This window comes from Temnothorax curvispinosus, unplaced genomic scaffold, assembly GCF_003070985.1.
Source record: "Temnothorax curvispinosus isolate PA1 unplaced genomic scaffold, ASM307098v1 QBEX01000303.1, whole genome shotgun sequence".
Lineage (NCBI taxonomy): Eukaryota > Metazoa > Arthropoda > Insecta > Hymenoptera > Formicidae > Temnothorax > Temnothorax curvispinosus.
In genome coordinates, this window is record NW_020210083.1 from 26,855 (window position 1) to 45,279 (window position 18,425).

The 18,425-nt window shown below is 38.2% G+C and overlaps 1 protein-coding gene across 1 annotated transcript; it reads right to left on the bottom strand.

Moving 5' to 3' along the window:
- Positions 1-2,673: 2,673 nt before the first annotated feature.
- LOC112452377 (fatty acid synthase-like) lies at positions 2,674-18,196 on the bottom strand. The gene is made up of 11 exons (XM_025012545.1): positions 18,065-18,196; positions 14,518-14,822; positions 14,017-14,436; positions 12,896-13,914; positions 12,363-12,607; positions 11,594-12,287; positions 10,637-11,468; positions 10,047-10,522; positions 3,453-3,704; positions 3,050-3,301; positions 2,674-2,980 (listed from the first exon to the last, which is right to left on the bottom strand). Exons 1-11 carry the CDS (start codon positions 18,076-18,078, stop codon positions 2,870-2,872), a joined length of 4,620 nt encoding a protein of 1,539 aa, XP_024868313.1. The 5' UTR covers positions 18,079-18,196; the 3' UTR covers positions 2,674-2,869.
- Positions 18,197-18,425: the final 229 nt, after the last annotated feature.

The following is an 18,425-nucleotide window of genomic DNA, read 5'->3' on the forward strand; positions in this document are numbered from 1 at the left end:
TTAATGAAAGTTTGATACGTTGAAGTTGCCCGGCCAACTTCACAGAGGTTCTAAAGGCTCCCACAGACAGGACGCGTCAAGCGTCAAGCAGCGAGCAGTAACCAATCAGCGAGACGATATTTTCTACGCCACTGCTGATATCACCTCACTGATTGGGTTCAATTGGGTTGCTGCTCGCTGCTTGACGCTTGACGCGTCCTGTCTGTGGCTCCCTTAACACGTTATTCGTCCCGAGAGAATGAGGCGTGTTAACAAAAATTAAACTTTTTGGCTAAAATGTCAAAATAAAAATTACTTCGGTTAAACGATGTTATCTTTTACTCACTACGCGTCCTTACAAACTAATAATTGATTTATTTACATCCTATATTATTCGTCACTCTCGGGTGGCAACGTTTTACAGGTTTCACCCATGGTTTGAGGCGATCGGGCGACAGTATATTGTCGTACGGTCTTGACGATAAGTTGAAACCTGGTACGTCTTGTACTACATATCTATTTTTATTTAACGCTCTCGCAATCATGTACGGTCCCTTATAATTAGGTTTAAGTTTACGATTCTCGGTTGGTTTCACTTGTATCGCGAATCATAACGTAGTCGCCAGTTTGATACTTCGATGGCTTTTTATGCTTGCTATTATAGTAGTTTTTATTGTATTTCGCTAACAAATCTGTCGCTTCTTCCGCGATTTCATAATTTTCTTCTCTTTTGTCGGGATCGAAGCGTATTTTTGCAATCGAATTTATTAATTCGACTATCGCTGCATCAACCTGGTTCCGTTGATCGTAACCTTTGACGGTGACATCTTAATAGCTATATGTACCGTATTGTTTGTAACGTATTGAGCTGTACCTAGATGAGATTTCCAATCGTGTGGTTCCTTACCATTTTTCTCAACGACGATTTCAAAAATCTATTGACCCTTTCCACTCTTCCGTTAGCCCACCGGGCGGCCACAGCCACCTGTCTATGTTGAATTCCCCTGGATTGGATAAACAATTCGAATTCTTTTGATGTGAAGGCTGTGCCTCTATCTGATACTAATCTTCTCGGATTCTCGAACATAGTGAATAGCGGGGTTAACTGTTTTATGGTTTTTTTGGATGTCGTTGATTTTGTAGCATATAGCCACGTAAATCGTGTAAATGAATCTACTATTACGAAAATGTGTTTATAGTCGTCGTCCGTCTCCTGATGGTGCGGACCGAAATGATCGACGAACAACGTGTCGAACGGTGTTCGTACGCTTTTGTCTAATATCATCTCGCCTTCCTTAACGTGAGTGGACGAGTTAGCTGTTAGGCAGACTAAGCAATTCGAGATGTAATCCGCTATTTTTTTCCTCATCGATGGAAACCAATAATTCGACCGTATGTATTGTTTTTTTGGTCCCACAATGTGCCATCTCATCATGGTATGCTCTTATCACATTATTAATCATCTCGCCCGGTACGGCGAATCGAGGGCAATCTTCGCCTTTCTTATACACTAAACCGTCCATCAGTTCGAATTTATCATTGTCTTCGAATTCGAGGTTTTCCACTATTTCTTTTAATCTGTGATCGCGCAGTTGTTTAAATTCTAATTCGCGCTCTAACGGAAAGGCCTCTACCAGGCCGATGTGCCTGCTGAGTGCATCGACATGCATCATTTGTTCGCCCGCGCGATGGGCGACTTTAAACTTATACCCCTGCAACCTCAAGGTCCATCTAGCTATCTTCGAGTTTAAGTTTGCTTTATTAACCGCGTGGACTATCGCGTTACAATTGGTCACGACGACAAATTCCAGCCTATATATAGATATATATAGAACCTTTCCACCGCTTTGACAATCGTAGCTCTTATGCCCCTTCGCTTGGCACCTGAAGCACGTGATTCCCTCCTTGCCCGTCTCCTTGTCCTTCTCCTTCGCCTTGTCCTTGTCGTTGTCTCGTTGGGGTATTTTGCTTCCTTCTCTTGTCTGCTTCCTGGCCTCCGTCTCCCCTGAGGCACTTATAATTTTCTGCATTTGTTGCAGGAATAAATCGACGTTTTCCGTGTTCTGCGCGGCCGCCGTTTCTCGCAGAGAGCGGCTCCCTATGCCACCAATTATTATTAAATGTACTCTTTCCTCCTCTGTTATATTGAGGCCGTACATTAGGGCCAGCTTATCTGCTGCGTATTCTAAGAAGGTTTCCACCTACGTGCTTCAATCTTCTGTATAGCCACGTGGAATAAAACTCTACGGCGGAATCTCGCCAATATGGCTTCTCTGAAGCCCGTCCACGACTCCAGCATCTCTCCTGAGCCTATCTCGAACCACTTCCTTGCTCCTTTTGTCAGCTTACCGGTCGCCGCCAAGTATTTTACTCTTTCTGGTGCCGAATGTATTTCAGCTACCTTCTCTATTCGTCGCCCGTTACATTCGGAGCAACGAGCTCCGTGTTCGGCTCTGATCACGCGTGTCCGGCGTGATGTCTTTTCTCGAAGTTTCCGCAAGTTTGCCAGCTACCGTGCCAACGTGACTATCTTAACGTTTCTTACATTATATCTCCCCAAATTCTCAACAAAAATATTAACTATTATAGGTCTTTGCAAACATCTCAACATCAGCTTCAAAATTTTATTACCAAAATTGTTCCATTAAAAAAATTAAAGATGACTCACGTAATCTTGAAAAAATTTTTGAATATTTATTTCATCATTATTTGTCCATCTGCTGATTATACAACTTTTGTCTAAAACATTTTCTTTTAAAATTAAAAGGAGTAAAACTTTTGGAAAGTAGTTTAAAATGAGACAGCCAGTACCTACACATACAGAGATACAGATTTATATGTATAAGGAACAAATGTGACTTTAAATTTAAAGTATAAATAAATTAAAACATTAAATTATAAATGGTGGCTCTCCGTTAATCGCAGCTAGTACTTTCTCACTCTTCAGGATCGTCACATGAGTACCGTCGATGTAATGTACTTTCACCAGATTTTGAGTTACCTTAAATAATTACGTATTTCATTAATAAAATAAACTTATTACCAAATACAGATCAAACTTTTTAAATACCTTCTGCAAACCACAATCCTCTTTAAGTGGTATATGCAATGAGAATGCTGATTTTAGCAATATTATGGAAGACTTAATAGGCGGCAACGTAGAAGGATCATATTGCCGAATTGCGGATACATTTTTATAAACTGTCGTACATAGCGTCTTTAAATTTGCGGGTGAGAGTGACGTATTCGTAGCTAAGAATTGTTCAGCAAAAATATTATATCTTTCTTCCCAGGTTTTACATTTCTTCAATTCCATTAGAATCTACCAAATTATATTTTTTGTTTTTAATATAAGTTTTATTTTAAAATGAGAAATACTTGAAACAAAAGACTATAATAAGACTGATATTGATACCCTTATAAAGAACACAAAAATTAATTTTGATACATTAAGCTTAAGAAAAAAATTATACTTTTTCACTGCTTCCTGCTGAATAAACTTCCATGATATTGGTTAGAACAATAATCTGAAGATCTGTATTAGGATTTGATGTAAAATGTTTGTACATTGTTTGTATTTGTTCAGGAGCGCCGTCGATGAGAACCAGCCGGCCTTTAAAATTCATATCCTCCAATCTTCTGGTTAACTCAATTGCGATAATAGATCCGAAAGAGTATCCCACCATTACGAAATCTTTTCCACCTCTCAGTTTTGGTAATATGTACTGAAGAAAAAGGAACGAGTGTATTCGATAATTTTTTATGTCTCTTAAATAAGAATTCACGACAAAACGTTCAAAAAATAATGTACCACGACAAAACATACTACGACAAAATGTCCCAATTAAGACACAATGTCTCCTCGGAAAAGTATCCTACAAAACACTCACGACAAAATATTCAAATAAATATATATGTTATTTTCAGTTCTATTACATCCATTCGACAATCGAATAACTTTCCTCGTCGACTATGTACAGACATTTGAATCTATTTTCGCATTTAATATCGCATGTGCGTACATACTAATGATGGCTTGTAAACACTACCAACAGTTTCAACTCAGCCTTTAAGTCCTGTGTTCACGATGCTAGAACTTGGTCCAAGTTCTCAGATCGAGGGAAAATTACTGAAACTTAAATCGTGGACACACCAGTTTTGCATCCAAGTTCAGTGTGTCCACGATCCAAGTTTTAATAACTTTTCTTCGGTCCGAGAACTTGGACCAAGTTCTAGCATCGTGGACACATCAAACCTTTACTGCGGTAAGAAGCAATGTCTCTCACATTCCTAGCCTAGTCAAAAAAGTTGAAAATTATTACAACATCAAAGTTTTATTTACTACAAGCACTGTACAAGTACAAGAAAGGTGTTTTGACGATACACTCGCTACGCGCAGGAGATAAAATGTCCCGGGCGTTGCCAAACGATAACCGAATAAGAGACAGGTAATATCAACATCTATTCAACAATCACCAGTCACATCTTACGTCTATACATTACATAATGTATTTAACATTCACGACGTTATCACCTCTGTAAAGGCCGTAGCCGGATAAGAAGGGTCAATGTGCCCTCACACGGATCATGCTCATTTTTTTTGCTTTGATTGCTATCAGTGTCACTTACAATTTAGTCAAATATTAGCCCTTAATATTGAACCGTTTTGCTGCAAAAAATAAAAAAATTTCGAAAATAATTCATATCTTTTGATCGGCTTAACCGATTTTGAAATTTTAATATGTTGTAGATATCACTGAGACACATTTGAGGAAAATTCGGGAAAGGTTTCTGATAACAGAAACAGCGATAAAAAAAAATAAATGTTCTTGATTTTTTTTAGTTCCGATATTTTTCTTGCACAATTACGAAAAAATTTTTCTAGAATCTTGGAGAGTTTCTTATCGGACATAATTTTTTGGAAGCAATAAAATGGGTAGGCGGTACTTTTAAAAAATAAAGTATTTTTTTATTTTTTAAAAATATGATATGCTTTTGGTACGATCGCCATATATTTTATGTAGAATTTTGGGATAGTATTCTACAACAAGTAATTTTTTCGGACCAATAAAATGGGTGAAAAATACTTAAAAAAAACAAAATATTTTTTTTCAAAATTATTATAGCTTTTTGGTACCATCGCCATATTTTTATTTAGAATCTTGGAATGGAATCCTACAACAAGTAATTTTCCGGAATCGATTAAGGATGTTTTACATATAACTATATGTAGTATAATTTTGTTTTCTTGATTAAACAGTGTAAAGCTAGTCTCAGAAATTATTCATAAACATCAACATGTTGTCATTGGGACAGAAAAAACGTAAAAATCGCAATTTTGTCCCATTTTTGTACTTGATATTGTTTAAATAAATTATTAAAAAATTAAAAAAAAATATTAACAGAAAAACTTAAAAAATCGTAATTGCAATTCTCGATGTCATAGAAGTGTACCATACAAATTTTATTCATTTTTACTGTACAGGATACGTAAAACATTCTTAATCGATTCCGGAAAATTACTTGTTGTAGGATTCCATTCCAAGATTCTAAACAAAAATATAGCGGTGCGGTGGTACCATAAAACCTGATCTACAATGTGTTCTTTGCTTCCTGTTTTTTGCTCTTAACCTCTTTGCGACTATCTCATATTTCGCAATTCCGTCGCGTAACGCGATGTTTTTTGTTCTCTGTCGCTTAAAATAAAAATTGACGAACTTCAGAAGAGACTAGAAACATCACGTTACGCGACGGAATTGCGAAATACGAGATAGTCGCAAAGAGGTTAAGAGCAGAAAACAGAAAGCTAGAGGGACTCTACAGGAAGCAAAGAACACATTGTAGATTAGCCTTAAAGCTATGATAATTTAAAAAAATATATATTTTGTTTTTTTTTAAAGTACCTTTCACCCATTTTATTGGTCCGAAAAAATTACTTGTAGAATACTATCCCAAAATTCACGAGCTCTCCCGTAACCCTCGGCGGGGAACAGGTGAATCGTAAAAAGAGTGTCGGAAAAAGGTGTTATCGGGGAGAGAGAAGGTGGAGGAAAAAAGGTAAGCGCGGCGTGAAGGAAGCCGAAAGGCCGAAAGGGAAGGTGGAATATTAGTGGAGGCGAGGTGGAAAGTAAAGCGGGACGGCAGAAATCTGTTGGAGATGAGGAGGCCTGAGAGAGAGGTTATGTTGACGGTGGACTTTGGAGAGAGGATGCAGAGAGAGGAGCAGGGTTCAGGACAGGAGAGAACGGAGATGAAAGGAAAAGAGGAGAACGCGGGGATGCACATACAGCAGGTGTGGTGATGTGGAGGAGCGGTGCGGCAGAAGATGTGATCGGGTGTGACGGGGGGAGAGAGGAGGCGGAAAGGCCGGGTGCTGGTAGATAAGGAGCAAGCGAGAGGCGGAAGAGATAGAAGATGACCGGGAGAAAAGGGAGAGGGGAAGAAGAGGAGGCTGCTTACCTGGCGGCCGTGAGGGTGAACGGGCTCGAATGGCCAGGAGGAAGCAAGGAGCCCGGCGACACGGATGAGCCGGTAAGGTGGAGAGACGAGGTACCGACGAAGAGGTGTCGACCACGGATAACGCGAAAAAAACTTGAGCGAGTCGATAAGAAGGGAAATCCTAGGCGGATCGATAGGAGGATCGATGGTGCGACACGGTAGAGGGACATGAGTACGGCGTGGCAATCGAGGCAGGACACGTGCCATTAGAGTGAGTAAGCGTAAGGTATAAGTACGTATTGGCTGGAGAAATTACAAACGCGGAACGAGAATAGAGAAGTGGAGGATAGTACAAATAATTAGAGGGGAGAGAAGAGGAGAAAGGCGTGCTTGGACACCGGGCGACGCTGCCTGAGAAAGGAAGGAGAAAGGAAGGTAGAAGAGAAGGCGACGAGAGTTGAGAAGAAGGGCAGGAGGGTGGTGCAAAGGGAGGTGAGAGAGAAAAAAATAGGAGAAAAAGGAGAAGGAAGAAGGGGGCGGGTAAGGCTTAAGTGAAGGGAGCGAGAGAGGAAGGTAGAGCAAGTGAAATGAGGTAAATTCAACTTTTTTGTTACAGATAATCTAAAGGGAAAAAGAGAGGAAAGCGGTGGAAAGAAGGATGGAGTGCAGAGGGAAGATTATAATAGAAAAGGAGGCGATAGAAAAGATAGTAGAAGGGAAAGTATGGGAGATGATAAAGGAGTTTAAGGAGGACAGTAAAAGAAAATATGAGGAGATAAAAGAATTGAAGGAAAAGGTAGAGAGATTAAAAAGAAAGGTGTATAGGATGGAGCAGAGCGCGGGCAAAAGAAAGAGGGATGACAGTGAAGAGAGTAAGGGTAAGAGGAAATGGTGAACAGAAGAGTATGAAAGGAACGACAACGAGAAAAGAAAGAAAAACGTGATAATAAGTATCGAAAAGGAGAGATGGATGGGAGAGGAATCAAATTGGGAGAAGGTGAAGAAATTGTTTTCGGAAGGATTAAAAGTGAAGGTGGAGGTGAAAGAGGTAAGTATGATAGGTCAGAGAGGAGACTGGGTGACGATAATAGTAAAGATGGGGAATGAGGAGGACAAGTGGAAGGTATTAGATGCAAGGAGAAAGGAAGAGAGCAGATTAAGGGTGAAAATGGATGAGGACAAATCGGTGGAGACGAGGGTAAGAGAAAGAGAGGAGAAAGAAAGGAGAAAAGAAAAAAGAGAGTAGGAAAGCGGGAGACCAAAGAGGACCGCGGAGGACGAGATTGCGAAAAGGATGGAGGAGAATCTGCTAATGGATTCGGACGAGGAAGAAGACGATAGGAAAAAAAGAGAGTAAGAGAAATGTAATATAGAAAGGAGAGATGAAGGGAGATAGAGAGAGGAGCATTAAGGGAGAGAGAGGGGAATAGAAAAAGGAAATAAGATGTAGGTATTTTCAGAGTGAAGGTAAAGTAAGAAAGAAGGAAGGCGTCGAACACGAGGAAGGAGAGAGCCGGAAAAAAGGGAAGAGCTGCGACAGGAAGGAGGGAGTCAGAGGGGTGCTGAATTATTAAGCTGAAGAAAGCTGAAGGAGATGGCTAAAGGGGTGCCGGATGGAAGATGAAGGGAAGGGAAATATGATATGCGGTCGCTCAATGACCAGGAGGGGGAAATGAAACAAAATGTAAAGGTTTTTGGGACTGTTTTTACTGAATAAAAAACGCCTTTCCAGCCTCGGAAGGGGAGCAAAATAAAGAATAATTGAAATTGAAATACTATCCCAAAATTTTACATAAAATATATGGCAATCGTACCAAAAGCATCTCATATTTTTAAAAAATAGGGTAGACCGGGGCACGTTCTCACACGGGGCACGTTTTCACATCGGCTTTATTTAAAAAACTAATAACCAGAGGGCAGCACCCGTCATTCCCAAAACGTGTTAGTGTATGCCCATCTTTGGTGTGTTTACAGTGTTGAGATTGCTCCAGCCGTGTTGACGTAAAATCAACTTGAAAGTTTTTTGCGACCGTAAGTAAAATTTTATTGTCTAATATTCAACGTACTGGACATGAAACTTATGTTTTTTCAGAATAGACCTTTATATTATCTTAAAGTATGTACTTTTACCTACCGCGTGCAATACCTAACCTTATGAATATCTCAAACGTGTCGGCCATGAAGCTGTTTGAAGTAAAAAAAATGCCCTCGGGGCACGTTGTCACGAATTTGATGGGAATCTATTGCGAATCTTTGGATGACGATAAGGAATAAAAATATTTTATGTTTAATCACCGACATGATTATAAAAGAAAAAATGTTTATCAATAAGTTGCGCATTCGAGTGGAATTCTTGTATTTAGATTAAGACAAAACCTTCGTGCTTTTTATACTTTTTTGAAATAAAATAAATGTTTCTGTGAAGGATTTTACTTTTTTACATTGCAGCGCACTATAATATATTGATATTTACGTTGAATACAGTTTGGATAACATTTTGCATGCATTTACATTTAATGTGACAACGTGCCCCGGTCACACAAGCGACCTGTCGTTATTTATTGTTATGTAACAACTGTAGAGTAACAATCACACAAAATTCGATACTGTCCAATTGAAGCTGAGGGTTCACTCGAAATTTTGGCATATCAAAGTACTCTTAAATATTGAATGTAAAAAATACAAAAAATATTGAAACAAATGTGTGACAACGTGCCCCGGTCTACCCTAAAAAAATACTTTATTTTTTAAAAGTACTGCCCACCTATTTTATTGCTTTCAAAAAATTATGCCCGATAAGAAACTACTCCAAGATTAAAAAAAAAAATTTTTGTAATTGTGCCAGAAAGATATCGGGATTAAAAAAATCAAGAACATTTATTTATTTTTTTTATCAATGTTTCTGTCATCAAAAACCTTTCCCGAAGTTTCCACAAATGTGTCTCAATGATATCTACAACATATTAAAATTTTATCAAAATCGGTTAAGCCGATCAAAAGGTATGAATTATTTTCAAAATTTTTTTTATTTTTTACAGCAAAACGGTTCAATATGAAGGGCTAATATTTGACTAAATTGTAAGTGACGCTCATAGCAATCAAAGCAAAAGAAATGAGCATGATCCGTGTGAGGGCACATTAACCCTTCTTATCCGGCTACGGCCTTTCTAGGATCCGTTATGAACAAAACGATACATAATCACACTCCAGACATAGTGCACGTCAAGCAAATCAAAGTTACAAACAACATGAAACGAAAAGTGATCGAATCCAACGAAAAACATCGTTTCTACTGTGTGTATAACCGATATCAGTGTATCCGTACAAACTAAAGAACCTACAAACTTAAAGAATCTAACAAACCTAAAAAAACACAAGACACATGCAATTAGCTCTTGCCAATAATGCTCTCATAATAGATATATCGTGTAATAATTTTACAATTATATTTTAGATATTTTTTGTTGGGGGCATTTTGTCGTAGGATATTTTGGCACGGGGATATTATTTTTTAAGACATTTTGTCGTGGGATGTTCTGTCGTTGGATATTTTTTTGAACGTTTTGTCAGACTACCCTTAAACAAAAACAATTCTTCGTCAATATAATGTGCAATTACTAGTTGCATACGTTTGTGAGATGATCAGTCGTCTCCGATATAATGTTCGTAGCATCGATGTTGTTTGTATTATAATGCAAGGACGTTATTGAAAATTTAATATTTGGTATCAAATAATTGAATATGGTTCCACATCCGTCGATACCCGGTATAAGAAATACTTCGGTCGTAGATTTCTGTCTTTTAGTCGAGACATCTAAACAGGCTTCTGAAATAAAATCTTCGTCTTTTAGAACACCAACTAGGAATTTTATAACGTCTGGCTCCACTATATCAAATTTTTTCTTGTCTTGCGTATTATCGTCGCTAACATTTGCATTGGATATCTTATTGAGCTTCGCGAAGGTAAGATTTCGTATCTCTGGCGCAGTCAAAAAAATGTCAAACTCGCGTTCCAAAGTTTGCTTAATTTCCACGGCCATCATGGAGTCCATTCCAAGTTCGGCCAGACATGAATTTTGACTTACAACCTTCATGTCTTTTATGTCTGTATAATATAAAAAAATATTATAATTTATATCGTAATGTATTACTCGTAAACTGGTTTAGTAAAAAATATATTAAGTATATGCGAAAAGTAAGTTTATGTTGAAGCATGTACCTAAAATATTGGCGACAGTGTTTACCAGTCTGTCAAGCCCGGAAGATCCCGCTTTCTTTTCAGCTACGACCATGCTGCTTACAACCGGTCGGCTTTGAATTAAAAACTTATCGAGCTCGTCGAGACAGCAAGATATTTTTTGCTGCAAGGTGCCACCGATAATTAATTCCTTATCGTCCTCCTGCATGTCAGCGACAAGACCCACGTCACCCACAGCCCCCCACTGAATCGCTAATCCGGGTAATCCTTCCTCCGCTCTTTTCTCGCACACTCTCTCCATGATGGAGTTGGCCATGCCATAATTAGTCTGTCCAGCATTTCCTCTGCCGCAGGAAACGGAAGAAAACACTACAAAGTGCCGCAGTTGAGGACAGATCTTTCTAGAAAGCTTGTCCAATGTTTGCGTTGCTCGAGCCTTTGATTGGAAGGACTCCGCAAAGGTCTCCGCGGTTTGATTCTTCAGGACACTGTCCTTCAGCACCACACTGAGATTGAATATCGCATCTACCGGTGCTTCCCTTTCGGCAATTCGCAAGAGGTATTCGCAGTCCTTAGGATCAGCAACATCGATATTCTTGATGATCAGCACGTTTACACCGTACGATTTCCATAGTCGAACTTTCATGCGTTGGTACCCGTTTTTCATTCCAGTTAGCGATATCAACACGACGTTCCTGGCGCCCCGAAATATCAGCCAGTCGGTTAACTCCAAACCGAATCCACCCAGACCTCCTAGTATAATATAACTTTTATTTCTGAGACAGTAATATCGACGATATGCGACAATCGACTTGTCTAAAGGTTTATCCTTTTCCTGGATATTTATAATTATCTATAAAAATATTCATATGTTAAAAATGCACATTCTATGTAAAATAAGTAAGTTCTTAAGACTATTATGAATAATCCTTTATGCTACTTAATTCTTTATGTTACTATTAATCAATATTAGAGTACCTTCCCCATGTGTTTTCCACTCGCCATGTATCTGAAAGCTTCTTCGATTTCTATTTTTGAAAAAACTTTTACTTGAATTGGTTTAATGGTTCCATCTTCAAGACCGTCGGCTACCATTTTGGACAATAGCGACTTATACTTGTGATCGCCAGTACACATATTGTCGAGTAAAATCCCATAAAAGCTAATACCTTTCTGAAACATGGACGTATCTAGTGGATTGTTAGAAATGAGATCAAATTTGCCAATCTCCAGAAAACGACCGTTTTTCGCTAAGCAACGAACTGACGCGATTAACTTTTCTTCTGCCAATGAATTTAACACGATGTCGACGCCGCGACCGTTCGTTTCTCGCATTATCATTTGTTCAAAGCTGGTATCTCGCGAATTTCCAATGTGTTCATCCAGAATACTCGGAAACATCTTCTTAATGAAGTTCCGTTTGTCGTTCGTGCCCACAGTAGTAAATACTTCGCATCCTTCTTTGAGAGCGAGATGAATAGCTGCTTGTCCAATGCCTCCAGTACCAGAGTGTATAAGTATCTTATTGCCTTTTTTCATTTTCCCATATATGTATAAGGCTAAGTAAACCGTGCTGTAAACACACGGGATCGTCGCAGCCGCTTCGAATGTCCACGCATCAGGTATCCTCCAGCAAAAATCTTTATCTTTCACAACAACGTTTGCGATACAACTAGAAAGAATAATTTTATTTAGTTTCATTTTTTTTACATTACGCAACGGAATTATTTTTTAAAACATCATTTACTTGGTATCACGGATTCCCATTACACGTTGCCCGTTGGCATCGAATCCTACGTATTCTAATCCAAGGGATATATATTGTGATAACCGTCCTCGTGAGATCGCCTGACTAGATGCTAATTTACCAGTCGCGAGCATTACATCTTTGAAATTTAATGATGAGTAAACTACACGTACCAAATCCTCACGACGGGATTCGACAGATAAACTGTTCTCTATCCAACAAAATGTACTTAGATCACCACGGACCTAGAAAAATATCTATTTCGTAACACATGACATATATAAAACAAAATTTTAAGTAAAGAAATATCGTGAAAGTATTTAAAAAGCGATTTAAAAATACATAATATTATTGTACACTGGGGAGTGAAAATGGGTTCTCCCTCTCGGTATAGATGAGCGCACCATTTCTAGGCATGCAATTGGCTGGAAAGTAGAAATAGTGCGCTCATTTACACCGAAAAAGGAACTCATTTTTGCTTCTCACTGTACATTGATAAAATGTCCGTATATTTTGAAAGCATTCCTATATACCGTTTGGCAGATATAAGCGGTAGGTACGGGTTCGGCTTCCGGTCGTAGTAATCGCAAATGTCTGTATGATCCCCAGTTTTTATTAGATCGCAATACATTAATGATCATATCTTTTTCTAATTGTTGTTTATAGAGGGAGTCCTGGAGAGAAAACTTAGGCGCCATTTCATCTTGAATAAGCACACCTCTAACAAGCTCTCCGCCTGGCTCTTTTCTCAAACAATTAACGAAACCTAACAAACCGCACTCGAAATCTCTCTCTCCAACAATTATAATCCTACTTTTTTCTTCGAGATTCTTCTCACCGCTCACAAGTAGCTTTAAATCTTCCAGCCAATTAAAGTTATCATTATTTATGTAAACAACAATTCTTTTTCCTATTGGAATTTTCTTCTTCAGAAGCACAATCATTTCTTTGTCGGTGCGCTTTTCAAGAATAACATTTAATTCGTATTGCTGTAAATATTTGGTGTAATCAATTACGTCGCATTTCTCACGTGACAACAGATAACCACCTTCTCTCAGAAATGACAAAAGTCGTTCTAACAAAGCTTGTTGTTTGGTCAAAAGGTTGAATCCTGCAACTATTAAGGCTTTGTCATCTACAGATGGTTTGTTTAAATCTCCGATTGTAATGTTCTGTGGTAGATCTGCTGAATTAAAACGATTCGGCGATGTTAATAGAGTGATGTTTGTTTGTATTAATGGCACATCACCAAAAGCCTCAACCAGCAACGAAGAAGAGAGATATTCTAATGCAACGTCATCGACATCTTCCACTAGCTCGATGGTTTTTATTTTAATGATTTGATGATCTTCCAGCGCGAGTTGCGCCGATATCCGAATAGCTTCGTTCAAAGAAATTTTAGCGCGATCATGATGAGCAACAAATACGTGTTCTTCGGTAACAACATCTTGAGCCAATCTCCGGCGAGAGATCTGAGTAGCTTTAAGGCCTCGAATCTCTATTCCGCCAGCTATAATCGTGTCTAGTTCTCTGTATATTTGTATCGGTAATTCTGTAATAAGACAAAATAATACGCTTTATATTACAAGATTTTCTTATGCGATATTTATCAAAACAAAATAACTCAACAAGTACGTGATTCAAAAGCACTTACTTTTATCTATATCTGTCGAATTTTCCATGCCAGTCGCGCTATTCCGCAGTTTTGACGCATGAAGCTCAGGATTGATCACCAATTTCTGAATACTCGTCGGAACATACAAGTCCCTGGTATCGTATCCAATAATATACATTTGTAGCATGGTATCCATAAACGTTACCCAATTTGTTTTCCAAACGATTTGTCCTTTGTTGCCTGAAATAGATGCGCTATGTAATCCACGAAACCAGCCGCTGTACTGGTAACCGCGCAGTCTCAATTCTTTATAGATATCTCGAGCAGTCATATGTTCTTCTTCGTCGTTATTCGCCGGTAATAGATCTGTTCGAATCATTTCCTGTTCTGGGTTCAATGTCTCGTGCACTGTACCTGTCACCACAACGTTACCGTCTTCGGTTATTTCAAACTTCCCGTCTGTAATATTTTTATATGTTCAATTATTTTACACGCATTCTTACAATTATGCTAGTTTAAAGTAAGTCATTTTATAAATACCTTTCTGTATCGCAATTATCAATTTTATAGCATCACTTTTCGTCAAATGAGTAGCGCGAATAAAGTTGACATCTCGAAATATTATCGGTATTGTTGTGAATGTTATACCTTTCATCATACCAATAGTTTGCCAAACGAATACAAGATAACTCGTCGCGGGTAGCAAATTTCTTCCATCGATTACATGACCACACATATAATCGTAGTCCTCATCGTTGAATAAGATTTCGACATATCTTTCTCGAGATTTTATGAACGTTTGTGTTTCAAAACTCGGTATGTACCAATTTTTGGAATGATCCCACCTAATGTGGCATTAAAATGTTTCTTTATGCATTATATAATTATATGTAGTATAAGCAAAATATTATATACCTATATATTTCTTTACACTTAATTTTTACATTTGCAATTTTGTAAAATTGAATGTGTCTACAAAATGCAATCAAATTTTTTAAAATAATTTTTTCTGTTTTTTTTTTTACAACAATCGATTCTTTTCATTATTTTACATATAAAAGTATCAAGGTAAAGGCATCAAAAAGTGAATACTTTACGAGATATTTCATATTTTTCCTCATAAAAAAAAGCCATGTAAGCGGTTTTATTGACGCTTTTCCGCGATGCTGATTGGTTCTCTCATTGCGCTAACTTCGTGAACATCTGTCATCGCATATTTTGACAGTTTTATGTATCAAGGGTTAATAGTGTAATAGCACAGATTATCTGTGGTAATAGTAATAGTATTGTTGCGCTCGTGCTGAAACACCCGTTGCCAGCTGAACTTGACTCACGAGTAGCTTCAAGCCGAAGCGCGCGCCTTGACAACGGGCTGTAATATTAAGCGCGTTCAGCAGACCAAGCCGCTGAGTAGCAGTTGAACGTGATTGGCTCCTACTTTTAGAACCAACCAATCAATGCAGAGTGTTGATAAGACGAACTCAACAGTTGTGTTTGCTGAACGCGCCCATTATTTGTTATAAACATCTTCTTGGAGATTCGTCCTGGAGCTTCCGAACCGTTCGGACCTGTTCTCCTATTCTCCTCTGTATTTTCCGAATAAACCTGAGATTCTTTTTAAGGGAGAATGTTCCTTTCTTTACGCGAGTCCGGGAGAGCGCGGCGTGAACGCGAGTGTCTGTGAGATTGCGGAGCGCAGCGCAACAGTATAATAGAGCTAAATAGCGCGCACATAGCGCGCGTCTGTGATGTCTAGTCTCCTCTGGTGGAAAAAATTTCTATGAATAACTACAAAATTTAACTAAAAATAGAAATTTGTACATTTTTGTTAAAATATTTAATTTTTTGTAGAAATGGTTATTTTTTTGTAGAAATATCTACGAAATAGTACCACAAATTACAATGTTCTCAAATCAAGAAATTATTGCAAGTAGTTTTTTATGAAAAACTACAATTTATAAAAAATAGTACAAAGATCTACAAATTTTAAAAATTTAAGAAAAAACAAAATCTTAAAAAATTAAAACATCTGCTTACTTGTAGAATACTACAAAAATTTACAAAAGTATTCCAATTCTAGCATTTTCATGTAGGATTTTGTAGTACTTCTTAAATTCATGTAGAATTTAATAGATTCTGGCAATTATATTTTATAGTTTTTTAAATTTTGTAGAAATATTTCCGCCAGGGTCGTGTCTAGTATAGTAAAAATATCATGATAAAATTTAAAATATCTCAAGAAATTTTTAACAAAAAAAAAGTTTTATTATATAGTGTTTTAAAAACAATTCGACAAGAGCTACAAAAATATGCAATAAAAAATAGAAATCTAATTTAAAAAATTTAAAGTGACCCTGACTTCACCTTAAGGGGATGCTGGAGCCGTAGCCGAACTCGATCAGCGTCGATAAAGAATTAGTGCTCACCGATTCTTACATATACATACAGAGCGCAGGCAAACTCGATCAGCGTCGATAAAGAAGTGCTCACCGATTCTTACACATACATACAGAGCACCTAACCTTGCATCTTCCACTGGTCTAAGTAATATCTTTTTTTTACGCTTCAAATCTTACTTCTAATTGCACGATATTATTTCTGACAGTTTTTTGTAGAGGGCTGTATCACTATTTTCTATAAAAAAACTGCAGAATTTTTGTATAAAGCAAATATTGTCGTCAGGTTAGAATAATATTTATAAAAATAAATTTTTTTAGTTTATCAGAAAAAATGATGTACAGCCCTCTTCATTTTTGTGCGTACATTAATCGTGTAAAAGGATTTTCCATTCTGTTCAGCCAATTCAAAGATATTGCTTAGACCGATTATGCCAGTGTCGCTGTCACTCCAGGATCCCCTTAAGGGGATCCTATAGTGGAGGCCGAACTTCCTCAACGTCGGTAATGTCAACATTTCTAAACCTGTTTTCTATGTTATATATCTATATCTGTCCTTGTCTAACGAGAGGCATCTGTCTTTGTTCGATTGCTGCGCCATCTCTCGCTACACGCAATACTGCTCTTCCATGTCATCATTCCTAGTGATCATCCATCATCCATGTGATCATTGCTAGTGCACGTTTGCAATAATGCTTTTTCACAGATAACTTTTTTGTTTAGAGTCTAAACCTAATTCTGACAATAGTATCGTATTTTTGGATGTAATCCGCTAGCCACGCCACAGTCTTTTTGTAACAATACATTGTAGAATTTTTATATAAAGCGAATGTTTTTGCAAGTTGACGCATTGTTATATGCAGTTCCTAAAATTATTTTTATTCTCGGTATAAAATCACGTAGTGTGGCCTTTATTTCCAAATATGTTTCAACTTTGGAGAAGGATTTTTAAATCCGTAAAGCCAAAAAAAAGATATCTGTGTAAAACAAATGTTGGTATTACAGACGGGTATAGGATCCCCTTAACGTCGCCACCTAAGATCAAACTGATATAGTCAGTAAGTAGGGGAGACGGGGTTAAACCTTCTGTTTTTTTTTCGGTGCCGATTTTTAACAAAATAAATAATTGTAGTTAAATGTGGTATACCACTGTAAAGAGTGAACCTTTAGCTACAAAATTTATATAAGAAATTTTTGTCTACGTCGCTTTGTTTAACTTATATAGCAAAAACGACAATGGTGGAAAAATTGAAATCTCAAAAATGCCGGGGCTGAACCGTCCCCCCCGGGGTTAATCCGTCACACTGCATTTTCAATACATATACGTACATCTAATCCTGAAAAATGATAGGATACATTTTAATAATTGTTTTTTAAGAAAAAAATATAAAAATTTATTTAAAATTTTTATGCAAAACATTAAAAAATAATTGTTTTACCTATTCCATAAAACAATTTAGGCACGTGAATACAGATCCTAACAATTTGTTAGTTAACCAAATCGTAAACTCCCCAACGGCACGTCACATTGTCAACGCGGGCAACCACGGGGAACACGCGTGACGGCGTTCCGATGCCATAGGATCAGCGCGGGCCCTCGAGCAACCTAACCAAGCCGCGTTTCTCGCGAGGGAGCGATAAATAGCGGCAGGGGGGTTAGAAAAGCTCGCGGTGGAGCGCGACCATTTTACCGACTCGACGGCATCCTCGCGCCGTTCCTCGACGCACCGACGACGACACGTCGTCGGAATCGCTCCGTCAGGACCCAGGGATTCTGTGATTTACATCGCTTTGTACGGAGCAACGACGACGACGGCCACGACCACCACCACCACCACCACCACGACGACGACGACGACGATGACCACCACCGACACCACCACCACTACAACGGCAGCGACTATGACGCCGAGACGCATCTGGCATTTGCCGATGCGGCACGATGCGGCACGATGCGTTGGCAAATGCTGGACAATACGGTCGCACGCGCGACTGTCACTGACCATATAGATATAAGAATAGAGTGCGCGAGCGAACTGAAAAAGCGATATA